General features: G+C 35.3%; 1 protein-coding gene across 4 annotated transcripts in view; it reads left to right on the top strand.

The window, feature by feature from the left end:
- The first annotated feature begins 15,643 nt into the window (after window positions 1-15,643).
- Window positions 15,644-19,879, top strand: part of LOC143222227 (TBC1 domain family member 15-like) — a 97,960-nt gene continuing 93,724 nt past the window's right edge. For all 4 annotated transcript variants that reach the window (XR_013012109.1, XM_076448411.1, XM_076448413.1 and 1 more), the window contains exons 1-2: window positions 15,644-15,676; window positions 18,266-18,355. Coding sequence is in view for 3 of the 4 variants with exons in the window: in XM_076448411.1 (XP_076304526.1) it covers window positions 15,656-15,676; window positions 18,266-18,355 (111 nt within the window). In the remaining variant the exon portion in view is untranslated. The remainder of the gene's footprint in view (window positions 15,677-18,265; window positions 18,356-19,879) is intronic.

Genomic DNA, 19,879 nt, shown 5'->3' with positions numbered 1-19,879 from the left:
TTTTCCTTCTTCCTTTTTACTATCTTTACTTTGTAGTAAGACCCACACTTCTGTTGTTGTTGCTTTATTACTAAAACAGTGTAACTGATATATAAAAAAGTTATTCGGATATTTTGCAAAGTGTTTAAAATTCTGTGTACAAGTGACAACAATAAAACCCATACAGTGGTTGTTAAGTGGACTAAACACAAGTTTCAATAATACAATGGAAGCTGTGACATCCTCAGAGTTGGGGTATCAGCATAATGAACAGCTTAAGTTTTGAATCCAAAACAAGTTTTACCTATAATGAAAGGAATGTGAGCAGGACTAATCCTTTAAGTACTGTAAAGTGGTTTTCTTTGTTATTTATGGTGTCTGTATCTTTTGGTAATCTCTTGTAACAGGATGTATCATGTAATTAGAGCCAGGCAGTGTTATTCATACCACATGTATGGTGAGCTATTACATACATTCACTAGTAGTAGCAATTAGTTTTGTTTGTGGAGTTAAACAACATACAAAAGAGTTTTTAAAGTAAGCCACATCGAGAAGTAAAAAACACACAAAAAAAAACATCAGAACACAAGCACTGCCGAATGAGAAGTGATGGCTCAGGAGTGGCACACAGTGAGAGTCACGTGCATCATGTAATAATAGTGCACTCCTATTGGTAGAGAGATGATGCATGATGATTTTCATAAGAGAGGATGGAATCTTTGATTATGAAGGGGGTGTGTGTGGAAGGCTTGTAACATGCATTGTAAAAAAGGTCACTTCTAAAGAGCAGCTCAAAATGCAAAAACGTTCATCTTTGAGTGAAGGGAAGTACTGTATCAAAAAACAAAACAATATAATTATATAGTGTATACAATATTCCTGGCTAGCAAGTAGTTGAATGTATACCTTCTAAACTGTATGTACTTTTCTAAAGCATTTATGAGGCATATATGATTATTTTTTGGAAAATACAAAGTTGGAGGGGTTGAACCATCTTTCAAGAAAAATGTCACTTCAGAACCCTTTCCTTTTTTCTTCTGTAGACACTTATAGGACTTGAGGTCAGCAACATCAAAGCTGATTGTTTGAGGCTTCTTTGTTGTTTCCAACTTCAGCCCAATAGATTCTAGAAAAAAAAAAAAGAAAGAGAGAAAAAGAAGTCAACCTTTAAAAGTTCATGCTAAATGGCACATATAATAGTACCTGATAAAACTAACATGAGCATTGCACATCAAATGCCTTTCATTCAAATCTTTAAAGAAATGTTTATTTCTAGCAATGTTGCTATGGATACATTTCTTACAGCTGAAAAAGCACATGATTATAATTGTATACAAAATCCTTAAATATCTACACTTTTCCTGAAAGGTATTAATGAAAGAACATGATTACATATAAAAGCCTTAAAGTTAACATTTTCCTTACCTAAAAATGTATTTCTAATAAATATCTCTTCACATAGATTAGTTATCTTCCTCATTGAATCTATCACTGACATTTGCAAAACTATAGCTTTGAAGCATCTCCCACTTTATTTCATATAAACTGTGGTACTGCATGATGACATCATCATGCAACAAAAGTCCTCCATTAATTGGAGAGCACCTCCATGCACACTAAGTATCCCTTTGCATTTGCATTCATGGATTTAGATTAATTAACAAAGCAAGTTAGAATATGCACACTGAGAATGTGCAAAGAAGTGAGTATTTATTGAAAATACATTTTTAAGTAATGAAAATGTTAACTTTCAAGATGGTAATCCCTCCTCACACAAATTAGCTAGAACCCCATATTGACATGATGGATGGACCAGTGCAAAATTTACCCTTTGTTAGTATAAAAAAAAGGGAACAGGTAAAGAAGCCAAATTTGTGTTGCAGAGATGAGTGGAAATACAACATGATCACCTCAGTACTTTCATGTAAATTATTGGACAGCCAATATAGAGTATGGTTAGAGAATGTTCAAACCATACTTTGTGTGCTCACTTTAACTCTACCATCAGACTCTTTGAGACCAGCAATGGGAGGAATAAACATATGGTAAATATCTGTGCTTATCTCAACTCTACAACCAGACTCCAGCTGCAGGAACAGGGTATGTTAGGCTCTATGGGACTTATGCTAAATGTGGGAAGAGGGTACATTAGTCAGATGTTATGAATTGTTAGAGTGTGGTCACCTTGACTCTACTGAACAGATATAAACTATAGGATGAGGTAATTTGAGAAAGATATACAGATAAATGGATACTGTATAAGTGAATGCTTACCTCAACCCAACCAAACAGACACTATGGAATAGATTTCATATGCAAGAGGAGGGCACTGTATTATGTTGCACTGGTTTAAACATACTACATACTCCCATTAACACTACTGAATAGACTCTGGTTGCAGAAGGAGGGCAAAATCATTTAGTGTGTGCTTACTTCAACTCTACTGGACAAACTTTAGTTGCAGCAGGAGAGCATAGTCTTTAATGTGTGCTCACCTCAACTCTACTGGACAGCCTTGGGCTGCATGAGGAGAACAGAGTTGGTTTGAGTGATGTATTTGATTTACATGAGAGATGACATACACTACATTAACAGTGTCAATACCACTCCAATTCTCACTATATTGGTGAGAATTATCTATGGTCCACCACCCCAACAGCTTGTAAGTGGTAAGTCTCTAGTGTTCCAATTGTCAAGGGCGGGAGAGAATATGCACAGGGGAGACATGGACAACATGCATGGATCTCCACTAGCCCTTCAATCCAATTTTTTAAAAGCCAGCAAAAATGAAACAAGAAAGTGGGCAGAATACCTCCCTGGTGTTTGTTTCTTCCATAGTAACCCATGGAATAGGTATAGTTTGGATAGGACAACAGAGTGAATATATATATACATACACAGATATCATTACCATGAGAATACCTCAAGTAGTCTTGTGGATCACCCCATTTCACAGTGGACACATGTACAATCAAGGCAGATGGCATAAACATTTTCTTTTATCCTGGCTCAATGCAATTTTGGGTCAATATACTCCAGAAGGCAACACTAGTTACTTCGTGGGATCCTCATGACAACAAAAAACCTACTTGAACTAAAAATGTATTCTCAGGACAGCTGGTATTGGTATTAAAACTTTAATTAAAATAAAGTACAGAACAATGTTTCAACTGTCTTAGGTCATCTTCAGGTTAAAAAAAGAGGGACCCTATATAATGAAAGAGGAGCTCTTAAAGATGGGTGATCAAAGAATGGTGACCTCTGGAATCTGAAAATCCTCAGGAGGAAGCACAGCCAGAAGGTGTTGAATTTGTGGAGAAAGTACACATGCCTATCTGGATGAGCTCATTCAACAGCTATTAACAACAAGTCAATGGTCAAAGGCCATGTCATCACATTTGTTGATTTTACATTTAAAAATTCTGAGATTACACATTATCTTCTGTTAAAATATTCACATGTTTTAAATGTTTTTTTATATTAAGTTAATTTAATTTTTATTAGTTTATTTAGTGTTGAAAACACTAACATCCTATCAAATATATCATTTGTGTTTATAGTTTCTACAGGTACATAATGATGTAATTTGATAAATAATCCTCTTCTTGTAAAATTAATATACATTATTTACGAAAATGATCAGCAGATGACCACAGAAACGTACAGGCTAGGGTAACTTTTTCTTACAAATGGCATTCTAACTTGTAATTGTGCTTCATGTTACAAACATCAAGGTGAAATTAATAGATTTTGGAGTGACAGTGGAAAATCATATGAGCTAATTAAATAATTTCTTCATTACTTTAAGAAATATCATTATAACTTGTTTATCTACTCACTTATGTTAATATTCCATTCACAAATGTGAAAAAATATCCTTAAAACTTTCATACACCTGGTGAAACATAGTTCATGCACCATATAAAATTTTTCCTAAGAACCTGTTTAACGATTTTGCAGCATATTTTCACACACCCACACAAATACACATATATTATTCACAGTAATATCTTTTAGGGTATTTCATAAATATTTAACATATTATCTGCATTTTAATTCACCAGTTTATAACAACTGCTCAAGAACTTGAAAGCAGTATGCACGTTTGTCACAAAGAAAGGTATCTGACATTTCTTAATTTGTGTAATATAATATTTGTGGATTCCTCAATTATTTTCATTATTAATTTTCTGATATCATTCAATGGTGTGCTGTATGCTGATTTTCAGAAGTGAAGTAAGGTGAGGAGATTATTTGTTTGTTTGTTATTAAGCACGAAGCTAAATAAAGGGTTATCTGTGGTCTGCCTGCTATGGTTAATGAAACCCAGTTTCTAGAGGTATAAGTCTGCAGACAAACCACTGTGCCACTGGCAGAGCAATGTAAGAAGAATGGGGTGACTAGTGATATGGCCCTCCTCACCTAATCCATTAATCCTATCATGACGAGTTAGAAATCAAAGGTCACTCACATCATCATGTTTGTTGATTTTCATTGAACATTTCATGAATTTATGTCAATAAGTTCATAATCAAATTGTAAATTATAATTTAAACTTTAATATTAAATATGAGTAATTTCTCAAAATAAAAGTAAGTATTAAAAGAACACACTAAGATATCAATTTTTGTGAGTTGCATGATATGTTTAATGCAGCACTGGTTAAAATTAGATGTTTGTGATTTCAAAATACTAAGTCTATAGTTTTATATGAATTAGGAATTCAACATTGAGAAACTAGAATATAAAATAATAATCTTGTATTTTGTATTTTTCTGAGATATGGCTTATGTACTGGATCAAACACAGTGGCTCTGTTCACCTATTTTAATTTTTGAAAACAATCTCCTACATACATGTCTTTAGTCTGCTCAAAGTTTCATTTTTTTTAAGACCTGAATACAGCTTAGTTACTAAGCTTGATAAATTATAGTGGAATTCTATGGCATCGATATAGTAACATATGATTTTCTGGTTATGGAAATATATAAAAATTTTGTTTCATGTTCTCCTCGTGCAAATTTCTTATCAATCTATGTCAAGCAACAACCAAGTTTAAAGGTCATAGCTAAAAGCGATAATTGTTTGCTTTACTTCTTTATTTACTATTCTACATTTTAATATAAATAAGTTTAATAACTTATTTTTGAATAGTAATAATACATATATAATGTATAATAACTGAAATGTTACTACATATTAGGAAATACTAGCCCATTGAAATAGGTTCACTTTGTAAAGACATGGTCAATTTTATATTATTGGCTATGGCAAATATGAGTGCACAGGCACTGCATCAATACAAGTTATGTAATGTTAGCCAGGCACAAATGAAAGGTCAATATAATAAAAAATAATAAATATAGAATGTTATGACACTTAAGCTATTTTGACTAAACATATGTATTTTTGTTATAATGTGCAGTCGTTCTAGCACGAAAAGAAAGCACAATTTATATTTCCTAACTTTTACGATGGTTACGAGGTTGATCAAATTGACAGACCTCACATAATTAGGGTGGAGAAAATAACAGACAAAATATAATTTTACTGAAAACAAACATTTGAAATGTATTTAGTAGGTTTTAGAGGTTACACAAATAATATATGAGATGTTTTGAGATGAAGAACAGTTTTTAAATCCTAATATGAAATCACTTCACTCTTGGACTTGTAATGAAACAGCCTTGATATTTTCACAGAGAAATCTTTAGTAAAAATACTTAATTACAAAAGCTGAAGTGTGGGATACAAAAACTTATAATCTTTACAAAAAGTCTACTAAATTTTGTGAAGATACACATACAACATAAAAAATTATTGCATAAATACTTAATTTTTGCGAATGTGTATATGAACTCGTGTATATGATACTAAACCTGTTGCAAAAGGGTTAAGAAAATATGCATGATAATAAGTGACACATTGAAAATGAAGAAAAGAGAAATAGTCTGTGAGCACCCACATGCCATGAAAAAGATGCCAATGGAGAAGTAGATGGCACATTCTGTAAGGAAAAAAGAAAGAGGTTCATGGAAAAAGAGGGATTTTAGGAGAGAAACAGATGAAGGTGGAGACCTTTAAAGAGATAGATCCATTATAAGGTAGAACAAACAGTTCAACAGGACACAAGAGTCAGGTCTGGTGCAACTGATTCAATAGGTGAGAGACAGAAGGAAAAAAGTCATTGAAATTAAAGAAATAAAATATTTGTTTGGGGAGATTAAAAGATAAGCACAGCAAAAAAGGGTGTGAGAAGCATCTAAATTTAAGACACAGGAACAATGGGAATTGGAGGAGAAAAGTAGAAGGAAACAAATCAGGAGAGTAAGAAGGCATGAAAGTAGAAAGCTTTTACAGGACATGCTGAACATTGCACAAAGTCTCATTATGGCCTTAGTCAGGTGACAGAGCTGGGCAAGGATGACTGAGGAAAATGAAGAAGCAAATCAAATTTGGAAAGGACAATGTAAGAAATACCTCTTGGAACCAGGAAAGGAGAAAAGCAATAGACAGAGCAACCTGACAGTTATGAAAGACCAAAACTAAGAATCCAACAATAAAAAGTCTAGTAAGAAAGGCAGAAAGGTACTGTGCAGAATTATTACAAATAGAGATAGCGGAAAGATAAATGAAAAGAGCCCCACCCAACGGACGGTGATAGGCAAACACAGTAGAATGACTACAAGAATGTGACAAGAGTAATGAGACATTAGAGGAAAGTCAAATCCAATAGGCAGCAGATTGAGCAAATTCCATAGCTGAGGGCTGAGGAAATATATCCCTATAGAAAGAAAAGAAGAGTGTCAATGAAAAACAAGAAAAGGAATAGGAAGGGTGGGCCTAAATTTTTAAAGAGACCAAGGTAGACAGAAAGATCCAAACAGTACAGCCAGAGTAGAGTGAAAATCTGGGGTCAAGAAGGAGGAGATAAATAGGGATAGAAAAATAAGTAAGACAAGGTATGGCTGATAAATTGCCAGCCACAGCCTAAGGATGAGGAATAGATGACTATAAGAGATTAAGCTCAAAATCTGAGAAATATATGTCCAACTAAGTGTAAACATCATGGAAGACATGTAAGTGAACATATTATTCCAGTGATAGAATATGGAATGGATGAGAAAATTGGCCCACCACCAAAATAGAAACTCTTGATAAAGGATGTTAAGAGGCTCAGAAGTGTAATACCTGATGGGTATTAGTGAAGCTAGAGCCCCCAAACATAAAAGCGCACACAAATTCCCCTCTAAGAGATACTTGAGAGCATGTCCAAAAGGAATGAGGGGGTTCTAGTGAAGCTGTAGTCCCAAAAGTGAAAAAAAACAACCAAACCTCTCAGAACATAGGAAGGAAACAAAAGTGTAAAATCTGGTGATGATAGACTAAGAAAAAATAAAAGATAAACCCATGAATCAAAGGTCAGATAGTGAGAAAATAAAGAACAAAAGCAAAATAGAGATGGAAAAAACAACATAGCTATCAATGAAATCCAGAAATAGATTGAAATGTTAAACTTGTTGACACCCAAAGCCAAATACGTGAACTAAAAATAAATAAAATAAAGCCCAAGAGTAAACAGTGTCCCACATTCAAGACAAAGTATAAATTTAACAATTCATGATAATAAAAATTGAAATTTTTTAGACAAAATACTAAAGAAAATAAAAATCAAAGTTTCATCAACAATGCAAATCTCAATCAAAAGAACACAAATAACTTTAAACAAGTCTGTACAATGCTGAGAAGAAAAATGAAGATTCATAAGTGCAAATGCATAAAGGAAGTAGGTTCACATAGAAGTAGGTTCTTTGGCAGACATGCTGAAAAAGATAGCTCATTTGTGTCAAGAAATGAGTTCTTGTCTCTAAATATAAATACTTTTAGTGACAGGTATTAATGTATGAGCATAATTGCATACAAAATCCTTGAATATCTACACTTTTATTGATAAGTAGTTAGTATGTGAGCATACTTGCACATAAAATCCTTAAATATCAACTTTTCTTCACTAATGTTATCATTTTTCTTACACTGAAAATAGATTTCTGATAGATACTTACTTTCTCGAAAACAATAGCTTTTCTCAATCTTCCACTTTCTTCTAAAGCATTGAAAAGAGATTTTCTCGCTTGAAGTGCTAGCCTTTATACCCCACAAGTTTGAATTGCTCATTTAGGATGCAACAATCTGTGTACTGGGGAAGTGCAGAAAGCCCTGATTATGAATGGAGACCAGCATCTTCAAGGCCGAGGTCCTGGCTGAGCCATGGACCCATAGTCTAATTTCAATCGAATAAGAGCATGATATATCTTTAGAACAGAACATCGATTCACTCCGAAAGTGGTGGAAGAGAGAACATGGAAGATGTCCAGTGCTCTTGTACATTTGATCCGTAGTTGCTTGATGTGTGGTAATAAAGGTCAGCTTACAATCAAAGATAAGCCCCAAGAACATTATCTCAGGGACCACAGGTAGCACAACTTCACCAGTATGGAGTTCAGGATCAGGGTGAATACCCTGTTGGTGGCAAAAGCGCATGCAAATGGTTTTTGAGAGAGAGACGTTAAAAATGTTTGCTGTTGTCCACTTCAGTAAACATCGTGTCCGACGAATGACATGAGATGTGAAAGTCCTCGACATAGAACATGTTTGCAACAGTAAGAGGGAGTTGCTCGGTAATGGCATTAATCTTTATACTGAAAAGTGTGACACTCAAGACACAGCCCCGAGGGATTTCAAGTTCCTGTAAGAAAGAATGTGGAAATGTCGAAACCACACAAACTTGGAATTGCCTGCCCATTAAAAAAAAATTAATAAAAATGGGCAAATGGCCATGCAACCCATATAATTGGAGGTCTCACAAAATGACATACCTCCATGTAGTATCATAAGCCTTCTCAATGTCAAAGAACATTGATACAAGATGTTGTTGTTTGAGAAATACTTCTCTGATTGACATTTCAAGACTAATCAGGTGGTTCATGGTAGAGCGCTGTCATGGAACCCACACTGGGTGGGTGAGATGAAGTTGTTTGACTTGAGGAAGCAAACAAGATGCGTAGTAACCATCCCAAGGTTTTACGGAGACAGCACGTCAAAGAACTTGGATGGTAGCTCAAAGGAATCTTGGGATCCTTCCTGGTCTTAGAGATGGGTGGGACAATAGTCCATACCATGCATCAGAAAAAACATTCTCCTGCCAGATCCAGTTGAAAACAATCAGAAGAATAGCAAGAGAAGCAAGGGATAGATGTCACAGCAATTTGTAGTATACACCATTAGGTCTGACTGATGTATTGCCAGACTGATGAAGGGCAAGTTTGAGTTCCACCAGTTTAAAGGAATGATTATAGTAAGAGAGACGATCAGCCTGAAAGAAAAATGTGGATTGCTCTCCCAGAGTGCTGATGGCTAAGAAGGTGGAGGATGAAGCAGAAGTGCTATATACCTGGCAAAAGCTTTCACCAAGAGTATCTGCAATACTCCTGACATCAGCTACTTCCTGGCCATCAGAGAGCAAGATCAAAATGGGTACAGAATTATACTGCCCACTGACATTTCAAATCTTGTCCCATATGACTTTGGAACTTGTGGTAGAAGACATGCTGTTTGTGAATTTAAGACAAGATTCTTTCTGGCTTTGACTTCAGACCTACTGAGCATGTGCATGGGTTCGCTGAAAAGAGATGCAAATCAAGAGTGTGGGATATCTAAGAAATGTATCTCAGGCTCGTTTTTGAGCCTTCTGTGCCATGTGACAGGAAGAATTCTACCACGGCTGAGGATATTGTGGAAAATTTATTGAGGTTTAAGGAATACATTGAGCAGCTGCCTGGTTATTACAGTCAGTCACTGCTATCATGGAGTCACCTATCAATGGCTTACAGATGATGGAAGGATCACGTTTGCAAAACCAGTGAAAGAAGGTCTATATACTGAAATATAGAGATAGATATATACCACTAGGTAAAGTACTTGTGATTTGCAAAACATCCCATCTTAACAATATGTGTTATAACCAAAAAGCATTTGGTGCAGGTTTATGAAAAAGCATACCTGACCAGGCAATACTCATCACTAAGAGGGATCCAAATATATATATTGAAGAAAAGGAGACCCTTAAAAGAACATACTAGAAAAAGACAGCCAGATAGTGTACATAATAAGAGACGCAGGTAGGAGTGTAGTCCATATTCCAGTCTGGATTATTTCTTCCAGAGAATGATAAAAATAAGCCATTAGAAACATGGTAACATGTTGAAGCTGATAAGAGGAGACACAATGATGATGATGCAATTCTGAAAAGAGAGAAGAGTAAGCTAACCTAATAAGCTGATAAATCCGAGCTGCCAAGGTGATGGAGGAGAGATATTGTGACACATAAATAGTACCAAGGAGTAAACAAATAAGAATGGGAATCACAAAAGGACATTGTATAAGCCAAATAGTACCACAAAACCTGCACAGGACAAGGAGACAATTTAGACCACACTGGCAATAAGCATGGGAGATGAAATAGATAGAGATAGGAGCAGAATCACTCTCAAAGGCAGTGAAGGTCTTTGGAACAAAAGAACAGTCCAGTATCCATTATACGTACTTCAATAAAAGGCACAGGAAACACTGATGGCGAAAAGGTCAGGTCTATGATGACTGGAAACCAGTGGAGAAAGAAATAGGTCTAGAAGGAAAAATGATACAAGGAACATGAAACCACAGGTTCAAAGGAAAAAAGGCACAAAGGAAGACTTTGAGATCTCACAATCAGGTACAGGAAAGGTACAATGAGGACAAAGAACATGAAAGGACCAGAACAACAAAATGATGGGAATGGCAGCATGAAAAACATCCAAATGAGATTGACAAAGAAGAGAAGCAAAGCTGATGGCAATTGTAGAGGCCCCAGTAGAGGAAACCAAAGCTGTGCTGGCCAAAACAGAGCTACCAAGAGAACTCAATAAGAAATGGTGTGAATAAGGGAGATTACTTGTGAGGAGACATATAGGTGGAAAAGCATAAATGTGAAGCATCCTGCATTTCTTTGTGATGGCATCAACCTGAAAAGCCTGAGGATAAGGAACCAGAGATCAGAAAAAGACAGTTTGTTGTTCAGATGGATGGCAAATACCTCTAAGAACCACTCAAGGAGAATGACCTTTTGAGGATGAGATAACTGATTTGCAACAACATTCAAAGTATCAAGAATACGACAAGCCAAGAGCTGATTTTAGTGCATATGGACCCAGAATATGAGTTCCAGAGCCCCAAAACAAAGGGATCTGAACTTGGTACTCCCTTGGTTGGTGAGGTATGAGACCACTGTGGTGTTATTGTAATATGCCATAACCACCTCACCCCCTCCTTGAAGAAATGGAGGAAAAGAGACAGCTAAGAGCTCAAAACATTGAAGGCTATGTGCAATCGATTACTAAAGCCTGAAAATCTACTGGGTATTGAGATATGCACCCTAACCCACAAGAGAAACATTGACAAAATGATACAGGTCCAGACAAGCAAAGATGGTCCAAAGGGAAGGAAGGAAGGAAGAAAAACTGGTTGATCCAAGGGATCCAAGTTGAAGTTGCATGGACTGTGGAAGTTACATTGGAGGGAATGTATATTAGCATGAATGAGTGATGTGTAAGCTTCCAAAGGAATCTAAATCCCCAAAATAGATAGAACTTCTCAAGCTGAAAAGAGAATGAGAGGATAAGGCCTTGATGACCAAATGCTATATATCCCAAAGAGCTGGTAGATAATGCTGACTTCAACTGAACTGGTAATTTAAAAACCAAAACCCTAAGTTACCCAGATACTGTGTAAGGGAAAGGATGAACTTCTCCATTTTGATCACCCAACTCACATAGACTGTCTCCTTCAGGAGCAAATAGTTGTGGTCAGAAGATGCTAAGCAGGAAGGAGCCAGAATAAGCTAGTTGCCTAAATAATGATAAGACCAGAGTTCCAACAAATGTATATGTCAAATGAAGGTCCTTACTACTTGACAAAACCCTTAAGGAGTCATGGGAAGTCCAAACAGGAAAAGCTCAGAACTGGAAAACACACTCCACATGAAGGATAAAAAAAAATTACAAGAGGATGAAGAGGTGGCAGCACGAAGGTATGTATCTGCTACATTGAACTTGCACATCCAAAGACCTGGAAAAAAAATCCAACAAAGTGACAGAAACAGCTCCATAGAGAAATGAGAAGGATTTAGAAACTGATGTAGATGGGAATAGTTGATAACAGGTCTCCAATTCCTGGTTTTCTTGGGAACAATGAAAAGCTGAGAGTAAAACCTGGCTGAACATGAAACATTGAAAAGAATTTCTCTCACTATCTCAGACAGAAGTCTGCTTGAGACAGGATTCCTTGAAGTAGGGAAAGAAAGTGGAGACAAGGAAAAGAGGTTGGAATTGGAACTGAAGAGAGAAACCCTCTGACAAAATCCACAGAATTAATGGATTAGTAATGAACATGTCCCAAATGTGGACAAAGTGGTAGACCCCGGCTCCCACAGGGCCTGATCCCACTATGTAATCAGCTATCTGCTGTTGATATTCTTGATATGCAAGGAATTAAATGAGGAAAAGGATGAAAACTTTGAGATGTGAGGAAAGAACAAGGCATGGAAGCTGAAGGATAAGAACCAGGAATAGGATCATGAGACGTGGCAGAGAAAGGTTGTGTTTAACTGTTAGCAAGGGAAGAGAGAGAAGTATGCAACCTGGCCATATCAACATGAGTCTCCAAAGAATTGAGAGAGCCCCTCAAAACAAAGCCATTCTTAGACCCTGAGGGAAGATGGAAAAGCCCCCACAAGCAGAAAAGTAAGGAAAGGACAAATCAAGAGAGCTTCATCAAAGTTAACCATAGAAGGGATTTAAGGTCTTGAAAAAATTGTCAAGAGAATGGCAAAAGGCCTAAAACAAAAGGTCCAAAGAAGAGAGGTAAAACAATAGCAAGAGAAGCAAGGGATAGATGTCACAGCAATTTGTAGTATACACCATTAGGTGTGACTGATGTATTGCCAGACCGATGAACGGCCAGTTTGAGTTCCACCAATTTAAAGGGATGATTATAATCAGAGAGACGATCAGTCTGAAAAAAATTGGGGATCTGCATGTGTATCTTCACAAAATTTGGGAGGCTTTTGATAAACATTACAAGTCACTCAAACATAAAATCAGTTTTTTAATAAAGTATCTTCACTAAAAATGTTTTTGTGAATATATTTTTGTTATTTCCCAATTGCTTATGCCTAAGGTACATGGAAAAGACGTATTTTTCATTTCAAACTTTGCTTTTGTTACCTGGGAGCATATAACGAAAACATTATGGGAGACTATATTTGGGGGCTGATACGTGAAAGTGATTTATGTTACAGTCGCAAATCTCGAAAAACTACTCACTTGAAAACATTTTTGTGTAACTTTAGTACAAATACCTGCAAATCTTGATTCATATGTTGTTTTATTCAGACCTTATGTAAATGAAAATGTGTAAATTTGCCTATTTTTAAATAGAAAATAGGTGAATTTCTGAATTTCATTATCTCGGTCATAAAAGCAAAGTTTGGAGGGAATAATGGTCATTTTCTGCACTTTTACAATAGAAGGAATTAAGAAATAACACATACTATCCAGGAACAGTATGTATTACATAGTGTAATTTTTCTCCCAAATGTGGCTGTTTCAAATCTTGTGGTATGTTGATTCTATTCTAATAAAAATATTTCATCAGAAAGCAAAACTTGCTCCTATGGCATGAATAATGTGTGCGTTTTTCTTATAGCAAAGCTACATCGAGCTATTTATTCAGCCCACCGAGTGGAATAGAACCCCTGATTTTAGCGTTGTAAATCCGGAGACATTCCGCTGTATTAGCGGGGGGCGGCATAAATAGATGTCATAACCCTTTTTCATTGAAGTATTGCGTATTTAAAATATTAGGCTTGGTCTAGTTTGTGTTTAATTTCACGCAAAACTGCACGAGGCTTGTGTGCATTAACTATCCTTAATTCAGTATTTGTAGACTTAAGAAAGTCAGGTAATCGCTACCAACCACTGCCTACTCTTTTATCCATGAATAGTGGTATTGACTATCACAATATAAAGTCCCATATCTGAAAATACGAGCACGTTCGGCGACAGCTACATGAAACCTGTGACCCACATGTTGTAAGTTGAGAGCTGTATATTATTAATAATTTATTTTTGTATAAATAAATTCATAATGCATAACTGAAAAATACACAGCATAAAACTGAAAACCTTTAAATATATATGTAATAGAGGAAATTACCAACTATAGTAAAAAATAGAAAGAGAATGTTTCAGTTCTGTCTTATGACGGGAGAACGAGAATTTTAAGTGACTTATTCCGAGTGAAACAATTTCTGCTAGTGTTATTACAGTTAGCGGATTTCTTAATTAAACTAAGAGTTATCGAAAGTTGCCATGTACCTTATATTAAAAAGCAGTACTTTAGTGAATGCTTTATAACATTGTTGTTGCATTGTAATACGATATATTCTAACACGAAGGATATTTTGTTTGACGGGGATGCGATTCCTCAGATTACGAGTCGCACGCCTTAACACGCTTGGCCATCGCGGGTTCGCATCCCCGTTGTGCCAAACATGCTCGCCGTTTCAGCCGTGGGGGCGTTATAATGTGACGGTCAATCCCACTATTCGTTGGTAAAAGAGTAGCCCAAGAGTTGGCGGTGGGTGGTGATGACTAGCTGCCTTCCCTCTAGTCTTACACTACTAAATTAGGGACAGCTAGCACAGATAGCCCTCGAGTAGCTTTGTGCGAAATTCAAAAACAAACAAACAAACACGCTTGGCCATGCCGGGCCTCAACACGAAGGAGCCTATATACTTATGTATCTTAGTTTGCTTCATATTTTTAATAATTAAATAAATGAATATCTGTAAAAAATATTTCACCGATTATCCAGAATAATGTATTTTTGCAGTTGAAAAATAAAATACATCTTCTAAAATTACGATAGCCATGGTCTTTACTGGTGGTCTGCTACTTAGGGCTCTCGTCTCGCAATCTGATTGTAAAGGGTTCATCTCCTTGTCATACCGAACATGCTTGTTCTTTCAGCTTTGTCAAACAAACCAAACCTATCTGGTCTATCACTGCAACATGACGGACGGCTAGTGCAGATAGCCATTCTTTAGCTTTTTAAAGAGAATAATGTTGTTTTGTTGTTGTTGTTTTTGGAATTTCGCACAAAGCTACTCGAGGGCTATCTGTGCTAGCCGTCCCTAATTTAGCAGTGTAAGACTAGAGGGAAGGCAGCTAGTCATCACCACCCACCGCCAACTATTGGGCTACTCTTTTACCAACGAATAGTGGGATTGACCGTCACATTATAACGCCACCACGGCTGGGAGGGCGAGCATGTTTGGCGCGACTCGGGCGCGAACGAGAGAATAATACATGCCAAAGTTATAGAGAATAAAAAATAAGTAATAACCATGAAATTAAAGTAATTCGAAATTTGCTTTTGTTACAGGTAAGTTGAAGGCTTTAATCATTCATAAATAATGGTAATAGTAACTTAAAATTGAAAATAATGTGGTATCTGAATATTATTTTACGTATATATATATATATATAAGTAAACACATTATGCGCCCTCTGTGTTTGTAATGATGGCGTCCAATGGAAATGTAAGAATGTTTTAATAGTGTATTGAGGTATAAATTAAAAATTGTTCCAATTAAGTGTGTGAATTGGAAGTTTATTGACTTTTTGGGAACCATAATATACTGAATAAATCATAAGAAATAACTGTAACTTGTTAAGGTAATTAACTGTGTATTGAATGGAAAAATGTAACCATACCTTTGCATTGTTTTGGCTTGCTGAAGTTGCTCAATCTCATAAAAAATTTATTTTTAACAGCATACGCTAGAATAGTCAGACTGAGCTCGTGTTTAAACTTGTTAGGAGACTAAAGTTAAGTTACGTGTTTTTAGATAATTAAGTTCAGTTTTGTTCACGTTTAAGTCAAACATCTGAGGTTTGAAGATGTAGTTTCGGTGCTATATTGGATTAGGTTGGTGTGAATTCTTGAAACGATGTTGTAGATATGTCAGTTTGTTTTAGGCTAGTGAAAATGAAACTTGATTCAAACAAAATATTATTTAATAGTAAATCATGAAGGCTTAACTTTTCAAAAAAAAGTACTGAAAAACTTAAGAGTCATAAATAGTAGTGAAGAATGTTTATAATAATATGTGTACATAAATATCTAGGTATTGATTTGTTGAGGTCTGTGGATGAACACTTCTTTCATTATCAGTAGAGTAAGTACCAAATTAGCATTAGGTATCAAATTAAGAAAGATTGTACTAAATGCAAAGGAAACATAAAAACACAACAGCACAAGCAACTTTTGAAGTTGCCAGGTCTATGCTTAGTAACAAAAATTGTTACAAATGTTATAAATCATTGGTTCCACTTATATATCTCATTCTAATCCATGTGTTTACCTTATTTCTTTCATCTCTTCTCATTTTTATTCTTTCCCTCATAAGTCTTTGATCCAGTATCAGTTTTGCAGAGTTGAGGGGTGTCTGCAGTGCTGATTCATACCTCATATGCATTCATCTACTGAGGTATGCACTTCTTTAGATATACCTACCTGCATATAGATTAGCCACACTTTTCATCTCCCATGACTTCTCTATTCCCTACTCTACTTCACTATTCTCATTCACTTTCTTCATACCCTGTATGTATTCCAAGTCTGAAAAGTACAATGTCAGATCTCTTACATAAACAGGCTATCAGTAGGTTATATCACCCTTTCTAGGGTTTAACTCTTTCCTCATCATGGTTCCCAAGAAAATTAGGGATTGTAGCCAGTCGTCAACATTTCTGTCTAAATAACTACATGGTAGTCCCGTATATTAGTAAGGGAGAAACTTCTTTTCCTTTAACTGGTCTTTTTCACCTGAAATGTGGATGATGGGTGACCATGTTTGAAGTACTGAACATACCCATCACAAAATCTTTGAGATATTTCCTTTGATTCATTTATCAGGAACCTACCTTCCAATTAAAGACTCTTCTGTTGCATAGGAACCTTTCAACACAATGGTTCTTCTGTCCCATCCATTGTTCGTGAACCTCTTTTAATAGCTGTACTTCTCCAATAGTACTGTAGGAGCACCTGTACCTCCATTCATACCTAGTTTACACCTTTTCACTGATGCTTCCCACTTGGGTTGGTGGGCATCTCTGAACAACATGTTTGTATCAGACACTTGGACCCAGTGCAGCTAGCCTAGTTGCTTTGCACCAAAAAATACCAAACATTTGGGTTTGGTTCACTTTGACAATTCCTCCATTGTTTCCTAAATCAGCCATCAAAGAGGTACCAGATCCAAGACACTTTGTGTTCAAACCCCCCTCTACGGGTTTGCCTCATTGCAAGTCTTATTCAGGGCACTATGAACTCATGGTGGACCAACTCTTTTGGCTATAATGTGTTCTGCCCATAGAGTTTCTCAGGTTTTCTAATGGGTATGCTTTTTCTTGAATACTCTGCTTGTTGATATTTTTGCCATACCTTAATTCTAAGGTCTCTTTCATTCTGGAATGTTCTCATCTGTCTTACCCAATACTCCAACTTCTGAAGTGGGTCCTGGTATTGATTTATAAAAATCTTGATGTGTCATGTTCAGACATCTCTTCAGCTGGTTTGACCCTGCTCCTCTCTTTTTTGCCTTCTGTTTACCCAATTCTTCACCCTTCCCGAAACTCTTGAAACTTCCTCACATGTATATGGAAGATCTTGTATAACCACTTTTACCCTTGAAAAGTGTGATAATCACCACATATGTGTTTGAAGTTTTGTTATCGTGAAGAAAAGACATTCCCATTCAAACTTCACAAAGTGTAAAGTTTTCAAGTTTCAGATAAGTAATGTAGTATTGAAATGTGTTTTTCCTTTTGTGTGTATCTAAAAATAAAATAATTTTGTATCTGAAATTTAGCAGTGAAAAAAGAATCATTTTGAGAAAAATGATAAATTACACAAACAGTTGAATATTATTGAAGTATGCATTAAAGCATATTGATTTCTATGCAGTGAGTAAGTTACAAGCTGTGATGTTATGTCTGTGGGAGTTTGAAAACAGCAAATGACATAGTTATTTTGTGTAAAATTCTTTGTAAGATGTGAAATATCAGATAATATTAAAACTTTTAAAAAAGATAATGTACATTTGATATAGAATTTGTTTTTCTAGATAGCCTTTGTTCATGATGGTGTGTGTGTGTGTGTTAGTGGGCCTCACAAAGAGCCTATATTCACAGGGAGAGTGACTATTTCTGAGCAGGTGAGTATATCCAAGTTACCCTCTGATTGATTTTTTCTTTCATAAGTTACAGAATATTTGTGACGTAAGGTTTGTTGTTTCAGAAACATATGTGACATTACAAGCAACACATTCAGTTTTTATAGTTACTGTAATTTGGAAGTTGTATGCTTTGAAATGTATAGCTTGTTGGATATTATAATTTTATATCAAAATACAGGAGTTAGTAGACGTGATGTATATTCCTTAAAATGTGAAAGCATGACCTATTAGTTAGTAATACTTGTGATATTACATTAATATAAAATTGGTAAAAATTTTAAGCACATTATTTTTGAAAACGTGTATCAAGTACAAAGAGCATACATTAGTATTACATCTGTACTTTATTCATATAACATAAGACATATTTCCTCAATCAGCTTGTATAATGTATCATATAAAATCTCCTCAATCCATCTGGCATAATGAACTATAATGTTCTCAAAATATTTGTTTTCACATAAAGTATGTGTAATTGTTTTTTAAACATGGAAATCTATATTGAACGTTTAGAGAAGGGTGTTATTAAATTATCAGTCATAATATATCTTGCTTTGCTAGCTTAGGTATCATGCACAATAAGACTTGATAGTCAGTAAAGAAGTACTTTACATGTAAATAATAGTAAGCTAATCCAATTGGCTTATGAACTCTGATGCTGAATGAAAGTTCTACCAGCATAACAGATAAATGCTGTCACATGCACTACTTAGTATAAACCTATATAAATAGAGAAGAATGTGAAGTAAAATTTTCATTCTTATTGTATCATAATATCACATCTGTTACCAACTAAAACTGAAATATAGTAATTACAAAAGGGATCCTAAAACTTAGGCTAAGTTGGATTTTCTATTTTTTTGCTTCTTTGGTAAAGTTACTAACTTACATCATAGCTATTTCTTTTTTTTTTTGCTGTCATCTGTGATAATTTCAAGCAATTATAAATAATAGAGCATTAAGAAATCATTATACTAATTCAGATGCATAGTGACTTAAATAACATTGATAAATATTAAACTTCATCATATTAATCTAATTCACACCAATATGATTGTTGTTCACATAATTTGCTAAAAGAAATAACTGAACCACTACTGTGTCTGTCATATCATGACTACCTAAAGATACCATGTATTGGGCAAAAAGTCTCATCAGTGCTGAGTTTAACTGATATGAGTTGGTTGATATGTTATTATAAACTTTCTTCTTTCACTCAAACATTCCATTTCTGCTCTCAAAATTGTCATCACAGATATAATTATTGTACTTTTAACCTTAAACAGATTATGTGATCAAAAACATGAAGGAGCCGACTTGAACTTTCTGGCTTTATATTAGTTTAAGGTTCATTATTTAGATATGTTTGCATTTTAACAAAATAGTATGTTTAATACATGCTATTGTTGTTAGAAGTTTGTTATAATTGTTCAGAAGTTAAGGACATATAAAATACAAGGTGACTGAAGGTCATTTGGTCCATCAGGATCAACTCTTAGCCAG

This window comes from Tachypleus tridentatus, chromosome 8 (genome assembly GCF_004210375.1).
Source record: "Tachypleus tridentatus isolate NWPU-2018 chromosome 8, ASM421037v1, whole genome shotgun sequence".
Lineage (NCBI taxonomy): Eukaryota > Metazoa > Arthropoda > Merostomata > Xiphosura > Limulidae > Tachypleus > Tachypleus tridentatus.
The sequence above is the reverse complement of the archived record's forward strand: the minus strand, read 5'-3'. Positions and strand labels throughout refer to the sequence as shown.